The 16833-nt window shown below is 45.5% G+C and overlaps 4 protein-coding genes across 4 annotated transcripts in view; 2 read left to right on the plus strand and 2 right to left on the minus strand.

Moving 5' to 3' along the window:
• LOC131281261 (tyrosine-protein kinase Abl) overlaps window positions 1–6032 on the minus strand; it is a 29264-nt gene extending 23232 nt beyond the window's left edge. The window contains exon 1 of the mRNA XM_058310534.1: window positions 5773–6032. Within this exon, the coding sequence (XP_058166517.1) occupies window positions 5773–5917 (145 nt within the window). The 5' untranslated portion in view covers window positions 5918–6032. The remainder of the gene's footprint in view (window positions 1–5772) is intronic.
• A 2971-nt stretch (window positions 6033–9003) lies between these two features.
• Window positions 9004–10505, plus strand: LOC131287846 (endothelial differentiation-related factor 1 homolog). Its single transcript, XM_058316935.1, has 3 exons — window positions 9004–9347; window positions 9600–9760; window positions 9835–10505. Exons 1-3 carry the CDS (start codon window positions 9218–9220, stop codon window positions 9985–9987), a joined length of 444 nt encoding a protein of 147 aa, XP_058172918.1. The 5' UTR covers window positions 9004–9217; the 3' UTR covers window positions 9988–10505.
• Window positions 10506–10959: 454 nt separating this feature from the next.
• On the minus strand, window positions 10960–11893 carry LOC131284323 (proteasome subunit beta type-1). The gene is made up of 2 exons (XM_058313181.1): window positions 11739–11893; window positions 10960–11641 (listed from the first exon to the last, which is right to left on the minus strand). Exons 1-2 carry the CDS (start codon window positions 11819–11821, stop codon window positions 11029–11031), a joined length of 696 nt encoding a protein of 231 aa, XP_058169164.1. The 5' UTR covers window positions 11822–11893; the 3' UTR covers window positions 10960–11028.
• A 1038-nt stretch (window positions 11894–12931) lies between these two features.
• LOC131292681 (prostaglandin E synthase 2) lies at window positions 12932–14369 on the plus strand. The gene is made up of 3 exons (XM_058320847.1): window positions 12932–13394; window positions 13452–13792; window positions 13853–14369. The coding sequence occupies exons 1-3, from the start codon at window positions 13026–13028 to the stop codon at window positions 14316–14318; spliced, it is 1176 nt and encodes a 391-aa protein (XP_058176830.1). The 5' UTR covers window positions 12932–13025; the 3' UTR covers window positions 14319–14369.
• Window positions 14370–16833: the final 2464 nt, after the last annotated feature.

A 16833-nucleotide genomic window follows, 5' to 3' on the forward strand; every position in this document is an offset into this window, starting at 1 on the left:
CAACCAAAAGCAAGCACAACGATGCCCAAAATCTCGCTTCTGCGCACAAACCGGTAACCGGGTAGCGATGACGACTACAAGTTGGCAAGTTGTAACCGCACAAACGTACACCATCACACCGTCCGTCGATGTCCTCGTTAGCCGATGAAGGTGGCGTACGCACAAACTTCCTTTCCGGTGCGGGGATCGTTTTTCCAGTGTGGCCCCCGTAGGGCCACACATCTTTTCTTCATAGTCCTACGAGCACCGAAACCACCACAATCCTCTCCCCGTCCCTTCACTCCAAGTGCCCAGCACAATCGGCACACGGTCACGACCACGGCCAAATACTCGCGCGCACGTAGAGTAGCCACATTTCGGGTGGCTGGCTTTGTTACGCCTTTGTCTGGGCAGGACGACATCGACGATGCTGTTACCGAGTGCCGGCGTTCGGCAAGGAAGTAAATGTTACACACAACCTTCCCCGTATAGGGTTAGTGGCCTTAGTAGTACGGCCTGTGTCTCCGGCAAAGTGTTCCTGCCCACTCCTTTTGTACTTGTCCTGCCATTTTTCTCTGATGACAACTGATGACTACCGTGGATAACGTATTTCATTTGGCCGCACTTTTATGTGAAGCAATAAATGCAATGAACATGCCATTAGGAGGTGCAATTTTCCTTTGCACGCACACACACACAATCAATCCTTGGGAACCGAGTGGAAAACATTTTTCCCCTTCTATCGCGCGAATGAAATGAAATCGATATAATCCGGTGAGAGCGCGAGACCAAGTGCAGCTAGCAAAATGCAAAATGTCATCGATATTTTCAGCATCGTATGTTTTAAATATCATTACTCATTATTTGGGCCAACGCTGGGAGGCAGGAGAAAACCACCACGGGTGGCAGTATTTATAAAGCAATCGAGGACGAGCCGAAAAGGTCAGCCGGATTGCGGCAAATCGATGGACATCCTTTTTTTTTTTGTTTCCCCCCCCCCCCCCCCCCCCAAGCCGGGGCGGGATAGGGTTTTCCACGGCTTTTTGGCAAAATTCGGTAAAGTATCAACAAACGCGCGTTGCAGAAGCAGCATCGATGATAATGGGAGAACCCACCGTTCCGCCGGCTGTCAGTTTTGGTCTCGAAAGATGTCTAATTGGATCTTTAGTCTGCCTCTCTATATATCAATTCCTTTAACTACCAGTCAATTAACAGATGGTTCGGTTTCGGTTCGGTACTGGGCGAAACAACTGCAACCGACCATATAATGTAGCGGTGGTGTTGGTGATCACGTTTGCTCCGCCGAAACAACAAGTGCATCACCGTCGTCGTAAAACGGTCACGTTCGCGTCACACAAGCTGCCGATGTACCGATGTCCTCTGGGGAGGGGGGAAAATGCATGGCCAATGGTGGCTAGATTTTCCCCCTGATCCGACCCTCCCGATCATATCATCCAGCTCCAGCGAGCCCAGAACGTAGTTGGACAAAACAAAATCTGTTTTGGCAGACGCATGACGACGACGACGACAACGTCTTGGCCGGCGATCCATTCATGGCGAGTCGTCACACAACAAAGCAACAGCGGAGACAGAGGCGCACCGTTTTTTTGTGCAGATTTTATTCATCTTGCTTGCTGTTTTTTTTTTGTTTGCTTGACTATTATTTTCCGCGAACCTTCTCGCTTCGCCTTGAACGGAAGCGAACCGTTCCGACTGAGCACAAGGGACAAATACACACATTCAAATCAAGCATCCGCCTGCACACAACACCGCCGGTGCAATTCTGCTTCTCTGCTGCTTCAAACGAAACAAGTTGCCTTGCAATCACTTTTTTTTAGTTTCTTTGCCCCCTCCCTTGGCGCCCACCAGAACACCAATCAACCCTCCGGGAGTGCGGAGTGGTACGCGATTGGGGTGGAAGGCCCACCCCTTTGCTGGTTCACCTTAGAACCCACCATCACACTTGGGCGCCATCGCGTGGACGCGGTATTCAAGCGTGTGATAGTAATTACTGTCTGCGATGGTACTTGTGTGAGAACTTCGGGCCTCTCTTGGGGGCTTTTTTTTCTCGCTGCTTCACGTTGCACTGCCGTTTCTTGCTACAAGAATGCCTTCGCGAAGGTATTTTCGAATACCTCCACCGGGCGGCCGCTACGACGACTGCCTTCGCAGGTTTGCGATGTTCGAAGTTGGTGCCCGAGGTGGCCTGCATGCCTGCCTGCGACGAGTCTCAATTCATGCGTAAACAAATCGACACACTCTGCAGAAGAATTGGACCCTACCAATTAGGCCCTGAAAGAACAAAGGCCGAGCGGTAGGAGGGGGCACCGTGCACGATAAAGCATCGTACGAATGATATGGACAAACGTTTGCCAAGCGTTTAAGGCCAGCATTAGAACCACGATTAACGAAATATTTCGTCTAGAAATGCTAAGGCAAGCATTAACTTAAATGCTGTACAAATGAGTTACATCTGTGCACCAAAAGTAGGAAAGAAAAACAGAAGCACTGTTCAACAGCTGTAAAAAAAACAACCGATAAAATAAATCGGCGTATCTCGTAAGTAAAAACGTTAAGACTTACTTTTTTTTTAATTAAACCAGGTTTTATTTTTAAAATTAAAACAAATCATAAACCGTCGTTTTTGATAATTAGAGGGCAAGTCACATTCAACTTTCAGTTCGATTTGCGTGTCTTTGCACTTGTTTTCCCCATTTGGATTTTGCAAAGCATTTAATTATTTAATGTACAATCAAATAAATAGCTAAGTTGTATTTAGAATTAGATTTTTCTTAGATTTACTAGCTAACGAGTTTTGTGCTTTATCTGAAAATGAATACTTAATTTCTACATAAAATTTCAATCACGCTTTTATAGAGCTGGGGTCAAATTTTCAACTTGTATCATACAAAATGTAGCTTGCTTATGCTGTAAGATTGATGATAATTTCGAATTGGTTTAAAACTTTACTTGCATTGAAATTCAGAAGTACCAGATGATGATAATGATGATGATGATGATTATGATTAGTCCCATCTGTGACACCAACATAGGTTTCAGAATGACGGAGTTGTCTTAAGATATTTATCAGGCATTTACTAAGCAAATTACGAAGTGACCCTTCGAGTTGACCAATGGATAGCACAATTTTCAACAGAAAGAAATCGTGGAACTACTCTCCGAAGTGCACGCCTAAAAACATATTGAAATTCAGATTTCGAGTAAATTTAACAATTTTCAAATAGAATATGTTATTAAGCATTAAATGCATTTAATCGCCAATGGATAAAATTTGTCCATTTGCTTCATCGCATTGACAAGTAAAATCCACCTTTCAAATAAATGCTTTAAAATACTTATCAGATACACATTACGGATCTATCTTCAAAATATCCTCTTTACACAGAGCCATAAAAATCTTATGTAAATGCATAGCATATGTATACAATTTTTTACATTCAAAGCGAAATTTTCCTCAAATAACTATCAATCTAATGAGAGTCATACGTGCCAAGTATCAAAATAAGCACCACTAGCAGAGCGAGTCTAATATGATAAGTTATGCTGTGGTACGCAGGTATGCTTATCGCGCAAGCATTCGTCATCAATCAATCATATTTATTCATCGATAACGAAACGAAACACTTCATTCATGAATTTCCACCCTTCATTTGTAAAATTAAAATAAGATGAATCGAACGAAAGTAGTAGGTTCAGAATCTCTTTTTGATCATATGTTCGTACCTTAATCATGTGGAGGAGAGTGCAATCAGAAAAACTGGTTAACAATCTCTGAAACCATCGAGAGATCGTAAAATACCCTTTGCCGAAACTGATTTAGCGTTCCTCGCCCGATAAGTTGCCCTCATGTAATGTTTACGCAGTGAAAAAATGTGCTTTGCCGGATGTGCTTTCCGGCGAATCTAAGGCGGATGATTAGTTAACCAGAAATTCCCGACACATACGCGTCTCTAATGTGTATTTTTGCCCAAATGTATCCAAAACGGTACACACATTTGGCGTGAATCATGCCGCATGAGGGGAAAACGCATTAAATGCCAGTTTTGGCTGCATACGGTGTGAAAATGGTACTTCCATCCGCACTTGCTTCGCACAGTACAGTTAGCCTATACCAAAGAAACTAATCACAATTCAACATTGAATATCCGACGTTCTCGAGCAACAGAACTGGCGAAAAACGGGTCTCGTTCTGCCGGTCTCCACATGGAAGCACATCAGAGAGTCCACCATTTTGAGCGGGTGCTCAAAGCTACCATCTTCCTGCCAGTCGGGCCACATTTGGCAAACCGTTCGCATTCTCGCCCCACAACCCTCCGCCAACGACGACGACGACGGCAGTGAGCCCCGAGATGCGCTCTTCTTTCCACTCCTTAAACACGCGTGCCCTTCGCCGGCCATCACGCCAACGTTCCGAATGAGCCGGGAACCCAGTCATTCCCATCCGTCTGCAGCATCTAAAAATTCAACCTTCATCAGCAGCAGCAGCAGCAAGCCCGCTCCCTCCTCCACAACACGCCGGGCCGGAAAGAATGTGTTCAAAATATTGTAAAGAAGAAAAATAATAGGGGAAACCATTATTTTCACAGACGCATACACACTCATACAGACTCGCCTCCACTCGTCCCGTGGTGTCGGGCCGCAACCCCGGCCAAGCAAAGCCCGTTCGCCGCTCATCATCTCCTCCTACACGGAGCGCACGCTCCGGGAAAATAACGGCGGAACGGAAAACATGAAACAACATCGCGTACGGATGGGTACGGAATTGGGGTGCTGCGCGCGGGGATGTTTGGTTGGTGTCGGCGGCCGGTCAATCGATAAGCTTTTTCTTTCCCTTTCTCGATTGCCCGCCGAGGTACCACCAAAACATCAGCATCAGTTTTCAGCATCACGGGAAGACACACGGACAGAACGCGCGACTCTCGTGCGAAGCGCCTGTTGATGTAAGTGTATGTGTATCGATTTCGTGCCCCCGGGTATCTCTGTGTTGGGTAGCATGATTCCCAGAGGAATGAATCCTACCGCTGCTGCTGCTGCCGGATCCGTGGCGGTGCAACACAACAAGGACACACGGCACACGGGCGGACGGCGGAGATGCGCATACGGAAGCGCAACATTCGTTCCGGAGCGCAGCAGCGCAGTAGGGAGAGACCGATGTTCTCCGTTCCCGGTGGTACGACCGTGTGGGATGAATGAAAACCCACCAAATACAACCAGGAACTCGCCGTACACTCTTCCCCGTGGCTTTCCGGCAATGTATTTTTCCTTCTTTCTCTCTCTCTCTCTCTCATCCATTCCCTTCGAATTTGGGTTGTCGACAGCAATGGTGCTTTATCCCAGAAAAATGTCATCCACAGTCCGTCCATTCTACAACCATTTCTCTGCGCATTATCAGGAATAATGTTGACTTGCCATGGGGACCCCTGAATGACTCACGGAGAAATGTCATCGGCCCGCTTGGGCACGGTGGTTTCGAAGTGCAAGGCCACACCGATTTCTTCCGACAAAGCAGAACAGGACCACACAGCGCTGCGGCCACAAAGCAAACGGTTCCTTCGATCTGCTGACAGAATTATTGAACCCAAAGCAAACAAATCCCGTGCGGTATGTTTCAGTATCCTTATCTGCTAGTTTGGGATACGGACGTATGCGGTCGGGGGGGATTGGCCTAGGTTAGATTGCGGGTCTACCAGAACGAACTGAATGTGAAAATGACAAATGAGAATTGTTTCTACTCAAACCCTCCAGTGGGGGAAATCTGGTGGAAGTTCTTACCGCTATGTTCGGTGAAGATGTTCGAGCCGAGTGTCCGCGCATCCTTGGACGAGCGGGGCTTGCTCCGGCTGGATCGTATCGAGCTGCCGGCACCGAGGGTTGAGGAAGTTCCGGTCGGCCGTTCCTTCACCTGCTGGGCACCCATGGCCGCCGGGTTACCGCTCCCTGCGCTCGCCCGAGCAGCAAGGACCTTATCGCCGTTGGACTGCGGGACGGTCGGTAGGTCGGTGGTGCACACGGGTGCACACGCGCGCGTTTGTGTGTGTCTTGAACACGGACACACTGGGTTATCTACGGGTTGCGGTTGTCCGTCTACCGGCGGACGGATTGCGTTGTGTGCGCGCGCGAGTGTGCGTTCTCCGGGGCGTTCGCGTCAACCAGCACACACATGCACACACTTCCGCGAGGCGAACGAACGAAGATTACGACCCGCCGCGCCGCACACCCATTGCTGATGATGATGAAGATGACCGTCGCAGGAGGGGTATACACAGATAAACACAAACAAAACTCGCCACAACTTCTCGCGAGAGCTTCTTCTTTTTCACCACTTGCACTTCGTCGTCGTTCGCCCTAAACACTTTTGGTGCGCCCCAACCCACACGATGGTTGCCCTTTTTTCCACGAAATCTCCTTTTTTCTGCGTTGACGACGGGCCACAAACACGTACACACCCACGGGCGCACGGGATCAAAACCACACGTTTGCGACTCCTTTCTTCAGGGACGCATTGCACTCCAGGAGCGAACCGAACACAGACACAAACACGCACAAACACTACCGGGTCGGCGCAATAGAGGTTCAACAAATCATCCACCTTGTTTGCCTCATTACGGCACCACTTTAGCCCTACTTCCTAAGCGTACTTCCTGCTTCTTGTGGAGCCTGCAACAAACACGAATTTTAGTATGACAGATGGTGAAAGGCTGCGCGTGGAAAACAAAAGGAAGCGAAACGTCAAACGAATCGCTCGCCACCCCACGGCCTACTGATGCTGCTAAATGTTGCTGCTGCTGCTGCTGCTGTTGCTCGGTTGAATCGGCTGGAGGAAAATCACTTCCTCGTTTTTTCCAGTTTTTCCGTCGCCATGGGGCCACCATCAATGGCAGTACGCCGCACGGTGTGAAGCGGCCAGGAAGGTGTGACTGCCAGAAGCCAAACACCGTGCCCTCGGAGCAATGAAAAGCCTGATCCACAATTACGGAAAAGAAAAGTCTCACTACAGGCGAAAGAAGGCTGGCCCGATGGGGACCTGGTGACAGATGCAAACCTTTTTCCGTCTCGTTTACGCAAGTTTTTCTCACTACACCGCCAGCGGAAGCCAGCTTCACAGCCGGATGGAAATTTTTTAAACCCTTTTCCCCGACATCAACTACCCACCCTTCGACAAGCAAAACTTTTGCAAGCTCTTCACAGGAGCTACCCCACCCTCAATCATGGCATTTATGATGGAAGGCGGGTGGGGAATGAAACGACATGCGGTGAAGCACTTTTCATTCAACCCTTCGAAAATCATTACTCTTGCCGTGGCAACACCAAACGGCGGCGGCGGCGACGACGCAGCAGCAGCGCAAGAAGACGAAAGCATTTCATCGGCTACGACATTGCTCACGGCCGCAAACGTTTCCATCGCGTCGCGCCGGAAACTTCGATCGGAATTTCTCACCACACGAATATTGCAAACAATTGTACCGAAAAAAGGGAAATGAAGCCAACAGCCTCTCGCTTCCGTTGTGCAGCCAGCAGCGGCTGTGTTTTCTTTCTGCACACTCTCCGCCGTGGCGCTTGTTTGTTCTTCTTCCCACTCCCGTATCGGTGTACACCAGATTCCTTTCCCGTCCCTCTGTGCCCTTGGCTTTTAACCCTCCCTCCTGCCACCACACACCCTTTCCGTAGCACGTACAACGCAAATGTAAGGGGGAAACAACTTGAGATAAACAGCACTAGCTAACGAACCCGCAGACTATTGATCGGAAGCAACTTTTCTGCTTCCCCCACTGGAGAAGCAAATCAGTGAAGTTTTCCTATTTCTTGTGATGCACAATCCGCAGCGTCTTGTACTGCAGTCGGTAGTACTAGCACGCACTACAATCAACGCCGACGACTTTTTGACAACTGAGCAGTGCATCTCAAGAAATGAAGAATTAACCGGGATCACGAACACATGCGCATGCTGTGCACCAACACATCCTCTCCGTGTATGGATACGCTTCAATCGGTTTACCGATTAAATGACCTTCACACGAGGAAAACCCCATGAGTTTTCAAGGTCATTTAACCGTTTCAAACGAAGAGCTAGTGGGGTAATTCACAGCTGAACCTATGATAGTTCCTTCGGTCGAAGAGTGGGTTCAATGATGCCCACCACTAGCTACCAGCTGTCAACCGGTGTTTTGTTTTCATTCGTCCATTCGTAAACATAATGCTATTTACTACTTTATAACGTTCGAAAATTAGTGGTTCGACAGCTAGGTTGCCTTCATAAAGCAAAACCATCAAACTATATGATATTCCGAGGAGCTACACTGCTGGAAACAACATTAAAACAAGTATCACTGGACTATGGGTGAAGAAAAAGGTGGCACCCGTTGCGAACGCAGCGAGCAGACTGAGCTAAGTCGACTGAAAAATGGGATTTGGTTATAGTGGCAAAATCATCACGCTTTCTTGTTTTGTCTAGTTGGCAATTGATACCAACAGAGCGAGAAAGCATGATGAATTTGCCACCGGGGTAATGAGTAAGAGAGATCATGTTCTCTGTCCAGTGTAGGATAACCACTATGTATTTTTTTAAAAGAAACATTCCATTCTACAAGTTTATAAAATTGTGTTTATATTACCCATTTAGGATGCCTTTAGGTACATCAGAAAGTTAATACTATTAAAAGTTATTTTTTCCAAAATTTAGTGAAAACAAGTGGTTGTACAAATACATAGTGAAGTGTAATGTTTACAATGATTCATGAGTCTGATCCGATCCCTTGATGGAACTGTCAATTAAAGGATTTACTTGCGTTTACAGTGGCTAGCTGAACAGTTCAATATTTGTTTAATGGAAATAATTACATTACCTTTCAAAATCGTGATAAATTGAACAACATTTTTAAGAAATAACTTTAAAAACATGTTTGGCTTCTACTAAATCTCCTTAGTACTTGGTTTTTTAGCAAAAAAAACAAATTTGGCAAGAAAAGCAACGGATCCTGCTGAATGTTATTCAGCACACTTTCAGCACTCAATTCTCGAAACGTCGATCATTTTTATCTCCGCCGGACAGTTATTGCTGCAGCCAGCAACGAAATAAAAAACAGTGCAAGTTTTCTCCGGGACATTCAATTATTATCCACAGTCTGCTTTGATCTCAGTACATTAGCACAAGTAACCACATTTTCCGTATCGTAAAACTTGTTTTAATCTCAGTGCAGCAAAGCAAACGGAAGGCAAGATGTCCGAAAGTGACTGGGACACCGTGACCGTATTGCGTAAAAAAGCACCAAAAGCATCCGCACTAAAGACTGAAACCGCCGTCAATCAGGCTCGCCGGCAGGGTATTCCTGTAGAAACGACTCAAAAATGTAGGTACCAATCATGAGCGAACTGTTTTCCATCGGTAAAAAGTGTGGCGATGTGGAGTTACAATTGCATCATGTTGGCAAGAACGCATGGCCCCCCGATACTTTTTTCTTCTTATTGACATGACCATATTTGTACTACATTTCACAATGAGGAAATGTAACCAAAGTCGTCATGTCGAAATACTGATGATTTTCGCATCCCTTTCAAGTATGATAAATTTTTTGTTTGTTTTCATTCCTTCTCTCTCTCAGTCAATGCCGGAACGAACAAGCAGCATGGTCCGGCAAAAAATACAGCAAAGCTGGATCGCGAGACGGACGAACTGCGCCACAAAACCTTGGCTCCGTCAGTCGCCAAACTGATTATGCAGGGTCGGCAATCGAAGGGCTTAAGCCAGAAGGATCTTGCCACGGTGAGCCACCTCCCATTGGCCATTTAATCTGTTTCCGGATGCTAATGTTTTTTTGTGCCGCTTATCCCTTGTAGGCAATTTGTGAAAAGCCTCAGATCGTGAACGATTACGAGGCCGGTCGCGGAATCCCGAACAATTTGATCTTGGGCAAAATCGAGCGTGTGATTGGAATGAAATTGCGCGGAAAGGATATCGGCACCCCGATGGCGCCTCCCGGTAAGAAGTGAGACGTCGGGAGGCAATAATAATAAAAATCGATCGTCTGCGAAAGTGTGCGGGCCGTGTGTGTGCGTGTATGCAGTGTCATGTCGCGGGAGAAGTCACTTTCATCAATAATTCTATTCATTAAGAAACGTAAATCATGAAAATCATGTGTTAAGCGATCATTTTACAATATATGAAAGATGGCCCAAGGATTCCTATCCCGGCTGTCGGCTTTCGGCAATGGAGAAGCATTTATGTAGCAACACAAACCTTTATGTTTAGGGCAATATGAGCGGAACTAAACCTATTAATGCACAGCATGTTGCACATTCCCGTAAACGGAATTTGCGTGAATTAGAAATTTGATAAATGCAAAAGCGTTTCATGAAGCTCAAAGAATTACGTAGCGCTCTCGACAGCCCTTCATATACTGAAAACGATTTCCTATCATCCCGGTTTGGGAAAATACTGATCGTGGTTCGGGAACTGTCGGCTCACCGGATGTGCAGTAGATAAAAATATGCACGATATATTATAACGATCTATTATCGATGTGTTCCAACATTCAAGTGAATTAGGTTCACCGGTTCCACATGCAACAGCTCCACGGAAACGAGGGACTTCGAACTATAGACAAACGTAGGGCAATGACTAATCTGCTTAAAAATGGTTTTCCTTAACTTTGCTAATAAGCTCACACTGCAATCGTTTGCAACAGTCCCTCCACAAACCGAAAAAGTTGTGTTCCCATACCTCTCTGACACACTAACCTACGTTTCTCCAAATCTGAAGCAAATGATAAGTAATACAGTTGATCAATTATTACGTTTCTGCAAAATGATACAGAATTAATCATTATACGCAAGTTGATGCAGGCAAATCCCTTTTTTCATCAAGTCCTATTGATAGAAGTGAAATTTTACTCAAATAAATGCATACAACCGTTTTCACAAAGTCTTAAACAAGATTGTTTCCCATTGCTTACAAAAAGATCCTTCAAATATATATCCTTTTAAATTTATTACTCCAAACCAGTGAGAAATACAGCGATAAACCCGTGGAGTTTAATCCTTTCGAAGTTGTAGTGTCTCCTCCTTGATGCCATCCTTGGTGATAATGTTGATGATGACGGAATCTCCCGTGTAGATATCACGCTCCGTTGCGGAAATGAACGTATCCTTGATAATCGAAACGGCCTTTTCCATTGATACCGGTTCCGGGTTTACATTGATCATATTCTTCATGCCAATTTGATTGTCCAGCACCGGCTGCAGTAGCGGTCCGGCGGAACCTCCCGCACGGTAGGTTGTCATCTCACAGTGACCAATGGGGTCGTAGCTGTAAACGACACCCTTTCCGCTCTGGTCCAAGCCGGCCAGCACGTTCGACACGTAGTACGGGAAGAAGCGCCGGTTGTACATCAGAATGGACAGCATCTGCGCGACGGCCGGAGTCGACATGCTCTTCTGGTGCTGGTCCTTGTACATCTGCATGCGCACCTTGACCAGACTGGTCAGCGCGAGGGTATCGCACCAGCAACCGGTGGAAGCTAGCACCGTTTTGTCCGACAAACGGAACAGTTTGTTCTGGGTACGGGTGTGGATCGAATAGCCCGAACTCAACCGAGTGTCCGCACCAATAACGGCAAAGTCATCTCCGGCAATTGCGACGACGCTCCTGAAAAACAAAATACCAGTCATTGTTGGGGTTCCATGATGGACCGCATAACCTAACAATGTACGAACGATTTACGGTTACAATTCCTGGCACTTACCCTCCATTAGATTCGTAAGGATAAAACTGAACCTTGCGCGCTCCAGGCACTTCGTATTCGGGGAAGTTTTCGATTCCGAGCATTTTCTATGCCTTGCGGTTAATTTCACAGACAATCTACGAGTGAATCGAAGCGATTTAGAGTGACTAGCGAAAATAAACAGTAGTGTTGACAGAAACGGGATTCGAAAGATTCGAAAACTCGATCCGGTTGGATTCTAAAGATTCGAATCCCATTTGACGGATTCGGATCAGATTTGATTCGTCCAGACACGAGGTGCGTCGTTTAACCTGTGGTCACAGCTTTCCGCAACCGCATGCGGTTGCGTTTTTGATCTGTCAAACGAGCACAGCTTTTTGCCAAAAATAATACTTTAATGTTTGAATTTACCACTTATATGAGCATACAATCTCATTAAAGTCTACTAGGAGCAATATTTACTGTTGACATATCAAAACGCAAGAGTCTGCGGCAAGAATCAAACTCGTTTGATTTTTTAGTACAGAAACCGCAAGGTCTTGCGTCTGCGGTGACAGCCCATGACAGTTCCTATCTCCCCCATGGGAAAAAATGCAACCGCACGCGGTTGCGCAAAGCTGTGACCAGGGGTTTACTCGACTCATACTGAATGATTTGACATAGATTAAGGGTTTTTTGCGCGATTTGTAACTTAGGTTCGAGAAATATTTATGAACCTATTTTTAACAAAGAAATACAGTAGAACGTTGAAAATCAGAGGAGTTCTACCATTACATTTAGCCTATGGAGTGACAATGATTCAACCAGGACCTGATATTCACTTTTTATCGGATGTCGATTAAAAATATCACTTCTTTCTTCTTGGCGTAACGACCTTGTTGGTCATGCCTGCCCCGTTAAGTGCTTACGTGACTTTTTGCCCTATGTGTACGTGGATAGTCAGGGGGTGGTAAGCCCCGTCGCTCATGGGCCGATTTTTCTAACCGGCGCTACCGCTCGGCTGTCGCGGACTCCCAAACATGGATGAATAGGTCTTTCAAATAGTAGCTGCATAACTCCTTGATGGAACCTTATTGGGTGCGTCATTGAGCCACTCATTCACCGGGTGCTTCACAGTTCCTTTGCTCGTTGGGTCGCTATCTGTCAAGTGTTATTGGATTTGTCGATGAAGTCCGCATTGACAGTTCGTCGATTGTTGTTTTCGGCCGGCTGATTATGAGAAAACAAGCAATTTTTATCGGGAGTTCGGTTGCACTTTGATTAAAGCAAAAAGGAAAACCATCGCCCGTGTTCGTATACATTTACGTAATGGCAACGTTCCGTTTGGGCACTATTGCGACGATAACGGCGAGATTTCCTCTACAGAATGTGACCAAAGTGCAGCGGATTGGTTTGGTACGTCGTTTGGCTACGGGAGGAGCACCGAAAAAGCCCACAAGTACACTCGGTCTGGCGCTGAAAGGTGTCGCGGTCGGTGCTCTGGTTGGAACGGGTTGGTCCGGCTACAACTACTTCAAAGGTGGAGTGACCGATCATATGCTTCACGAGCATGTGGGACCGAAGGTTCTTGATAAGCTACCGAATGTGAAGATTATGCGCCAAATCGTCAATCCGAAGGATGATTCTGGTCTGGATTTAGTATTGTTTCAATTTCAAACCTGCCCGTTCTGCTGCAAGGTAAGAAAATGTATGTTCATTTTATAGATGGTTTGATATTTTGAATTCATTTCGTAGGTAAGAGCGTTTCTAGATCACAGTGGACTCTCCTATTCGGTGGTTGAGGTGGACGCCGTTCTCCGTCAGGATATACGGTGGTCGGATAGCAAAAAAGTACCGATCCTGTTGGCAAAAACCAAAAACGGAAAGTATGTTCAATTGACAGACTCGAGTATGATCGTCTCCGCGATATCCAGCTATCTTCGCGACAAGACACAGGACATCGGGGAACTGGCCACGTACTACCCATCCATATCGTACGAAAATGACGCTGGCAGAAAGGTTTTCGACATCATGAACAAATATTTCCTGATGTTCCAAGAGAAGAAAGTTGATCCACGATCGAAGGAAGTGCAAGAGTAAGTTGATAGTTCAGATTATTTTAAAATTTGATTCTCAACATAAGCCTTTCGTTGCAGAGAGGAGCGAAAATGGCGCGCATGGGCAGACGATCATCTCGTGCACTTGATCTCCCCCAACGTGTACCGCACGAAAGAGGAAGCGCTGGAAACTTTTGAATGGTTTTCCGACGTCGGCGATTGGAGCATCCATTTTCCCAAATGGGAGCGCGATCTGATGGTCTACGTGGGGGCATTTGCAATGTGGGGCATTAGCAAACGTCTCAAAAAACGTCACGAGCTCAGCGACGATGTACGATCGCATATTTACGACGCGTGCGACAAATGGATCAATGAGGTGGAGAAGAAGAAAAGCACCTTTTTCGGTGGCTCGCAGCCCAATCTAGCCGATCTGGCAGTGTTTGGTGTCCTCAATAGCATGGAAGGATGCCAGGCATTTAAAGATTGTTTGGAAAACACGAAAATCGGTCCGTGGTTCTATGCCGTTAAAGAGCAGGTAATGAAAAATCGTGGAAAAGTACTTTAAGGATTCATCGGTTGTGGTTTGTTAGTATTTTAAATGCCGTTGACTCAAAATAAAAAGATGATTAACAAATACGGCTGCTTTTGTACAATATTCTATTTTTATAATCATAACAACACATAAAATCTTTTATTTTGCGTTCGAAGGTGGTAGTTGGGAATATGTTGAAAATAAGCTAGTACTGGTTTGGTTTTCAAATTGCTTCTCGAAAATACCTTGCGAAATTAGAGCAGTATCAAAAACTTATATTTTTAATTTTTTAAATTTTTGATAGACAAATTGAACTCGTTTCTTAATAGCAATTCAGTGTGCCAATCCTAAATTTCATAAACAAAAATATTTTTACTTCCCTAAAAAGTTTGGCGAATTCCCCCTCAACCTATCATGAAGAGAGAGATTTGATTTGAAAAGTTATTCGATGTTTTTCTTCTTCCTTTGGCGATGTTATTTTACTATTTTTATATAGATACCATCGTGTCGGGTATTGGAATCGTAGTGATATAGTGTATGTAAATATTGATTTCATTTCATTGAAACCTTTTAAAAGAGAAGGTTTCGAAATAATTCGAAAATTCCAAATTAAAATAAAAAAAAAATCTATTCGATACTGACATGTGCTCTACAAACGATCGTTATGAATGGCGATTCACTATCAGCAGCCTACGTTACTAGGCAACGCTGAAGAGCAGATAATGCATGATCGTGGTTGTGGGTGCGCGCTCATCTCCTAAGAACGTCTCGAGCAGCTCGCGAAGATCGCGAGGTTGTTCTCGGACGGCGTCGGGAAGAAAAGTTCAGTCACGCGCGAACGATCGAACCGAACGGACGGGAAGAAACCGGTTCTCCCGTCTCGGTACAAGAAGATAGGAGAAGCAAAAAAAACGTTAGAAAAAAGTGAAATCAGAACCAACCAAGAACGGACGGCCTCGAAAGGAAGTGAGAGCGATAAGGAGTGGTATTTATTTTCTGTGGCACAAACGATAACGCCCCTCCCGGAAGCAGTGGAAGTGTGCAGTGATTAAAACGAGGTAATGTTCTTTGCCAGTGTGAAGATCACAATGTGATTTCTATGCTAATGAGATGGGAAGTGGGAGGAAATTAAAATTATTACTTTTTTTAATGAGTGCACGTTTAAGATCATTTAAAGCAGTTAGTTAAGACCTTTTTTATAAAACTTAAAAACTTTTGAGTGGATGTAAACTGCGATCGTGTCAGGGAAGAATAGAAATATCGAAGAAACGTGGTGTACGGAAGAAGAAACACGAAATTAGTGTGTTGGTTAAAAGTGCACCTTCCAGTGCGCACGATAATTTGAGAATGGCACACATGTGGTGCCTTCCTGTGGAAAATGTGCATCGAGAGGAAGGCGTTAAGAAAAAAAAGCACCATCATCAGCAGAAATGCACCCAGCGCGGGGTGCATCGAATCGTTTGTGGCAACCGCAAACAGACACACCACGAAGGAACACAGATATGGGTGAAAGAAAAAGGCTAAGAAAAAAAAAGTACGACCGTAAAAAAGGAGTTTCAACCAACGATAATGACCCCCGGCTTGGAACCGTAAGGTTGTCGGTGGCTGCTTTTCGGGACGTCTTCTACCGGCCACCGTCAACATAACCACGGGCTGGGCAGACAATTTTCTTAAGCTGGTTTCGTGGCTTGCGCTTCTTCTTTTCGTGCTCGAAGATTTTTGTTTCCCTTCCCGTTCCGGCCCGACCCATACCCCGCCGTGGTTTCAATAGAAATGGAAATGAAACACCGACCGGTTCGTGTGTAGGGCGTAAAAAGGAAAGATCGAAGATGGTTGGCAGAGGCAACGGGGGCAGCATAAGAAACGCTCTATGCTCGATGAATGGCCAACTAGGAGAGAGAAGATTTAGAAAAGGCAACAACAAAACAACATAAGCCGCAATATGGATTCGACACCAAACCAATTCCCCGGAGTCCGTTCATTCCACAATTCTCTGTTCTGCTGTTGGATGGAACACATGGACGGACAGAATACAAAAAATACTATGTTGCATCTCCTCGGGCGTTGCTGGATTTGGAAAAGTGCGCTACACGCGCATGGCCTGTGCAGTACTTTTTCAGATGTGTGATACGGGGTCGATTAAAACCGGCTCGTCTGTTTGGCAGATGGGTTCCGGCAGCATCACGCGCAGTTAAATTTAGAACTCTATCTCCCCAAACATACCACGGGCCACGTCCGTCCGAGGGAACACGAGCAGTGAAAACACATTTTAACATTTGTTTTCGGTATGAAATCATGCACCAACCATAAAGCGTTATCTGGCCACATCTTGCTATAGCTAGTCGTTTTGTTCGGCCTGAGATGGAAAATGGTTTCCGAACGGATGTTTAGTTTCCAAATGAAGTTCCAGATACTGTTGCCTCACGATTAAAAATAGAAATTTGACTATCGTTTGCTTTTCAATGCGTGGAAGACTGATGTTTTGAATTGAATAAAATTATCTAAATATTTAAATATCCCATCAAATCTGTAAAAACAAAATTTAATG

The sequence above is a fragment of the Anopheles ziemanni genome, chromosome 2 (assembly GCF_943734765.1).
Source record: "Anopheles ziemanni chromosome 2, idAnoZiCoDA_A2_x.2, whole genome shotgun sequence".
Taxonomy (NCBI): domain Eukaryota; kingdom Metazoa; phylum Arthropoda; class Insecta; order Diptera; family Culicidae; genus Anopheles; species Anopheles ziemanni.

What these genes read in the sequence shown, in the direction of transcription:
- LOC131284323 (XM_058313181.1), bottom strand. Translation starts at nt 11,821, where the DNA reads ATGCTCGGAATCGAAAACTTCCCCGAATACGAAGTGCCTGGAGCGCGC. An exon ending in CCTTACGAATCTAATGGAGG is followed by an intron (nt 11,642 to 11,738) that starts GTAAGTGCCAGG and finishes TTTGTTTTTCAG; the next exon opens with GAGCGTCGTCGCAATTGCCG.
- LOC131287846 (XM_058316935.1), top strand. Translation starts at nt 9,218, where the DNA reads ATGTCCGAAAGTGACTGGGACACCGTGACCGTATTGCGTAAAAAAGCA. An exon ending in TGTAGAAACGACTCAAAAAT is followed by an intron (nt 9,348 to 9,599) that starts GTAGGTACCAAT and finishes TCTCTCTCTCAG; the next exon opens with TCAATGCCGGAACGAACAAG. An exon ending in GCCAGAAGGATCTTGCCACG is followed by an intron (nt 9,761 to 9,834) that starts GTGAGCCACCTC and finishes TATCCCTTGTAG; the next exon opens with GCAATTTGTGAAAAGCCTCA.
- LOC131292681 (XM_058320847.1), top strand. Translation starts at nt 13,026, where the DNA reads ATGGCAACGTTCCGTTTGGGCACTATTGCGACGATAACGGCGAGATTT. An exon ending in CCTGCCCGTTCTGCTGCAAG is followed by an intron (nt 13,395 to 13,451) that starts GTAAGAAAATGT and finishes TTCATTTCGTAG; the next exon opens with GTAAGAGCGTTTCTAGATCA. An exon ending in CGATCGAAGGAAGTGCAAGA is followed by an intron (nt 13,793 to 13,852) that starts GTAAGTTGATAG and finishes CTTTCGTTGCAG; the next exon opens with AGAGGAGCGAAAATGGCGCG.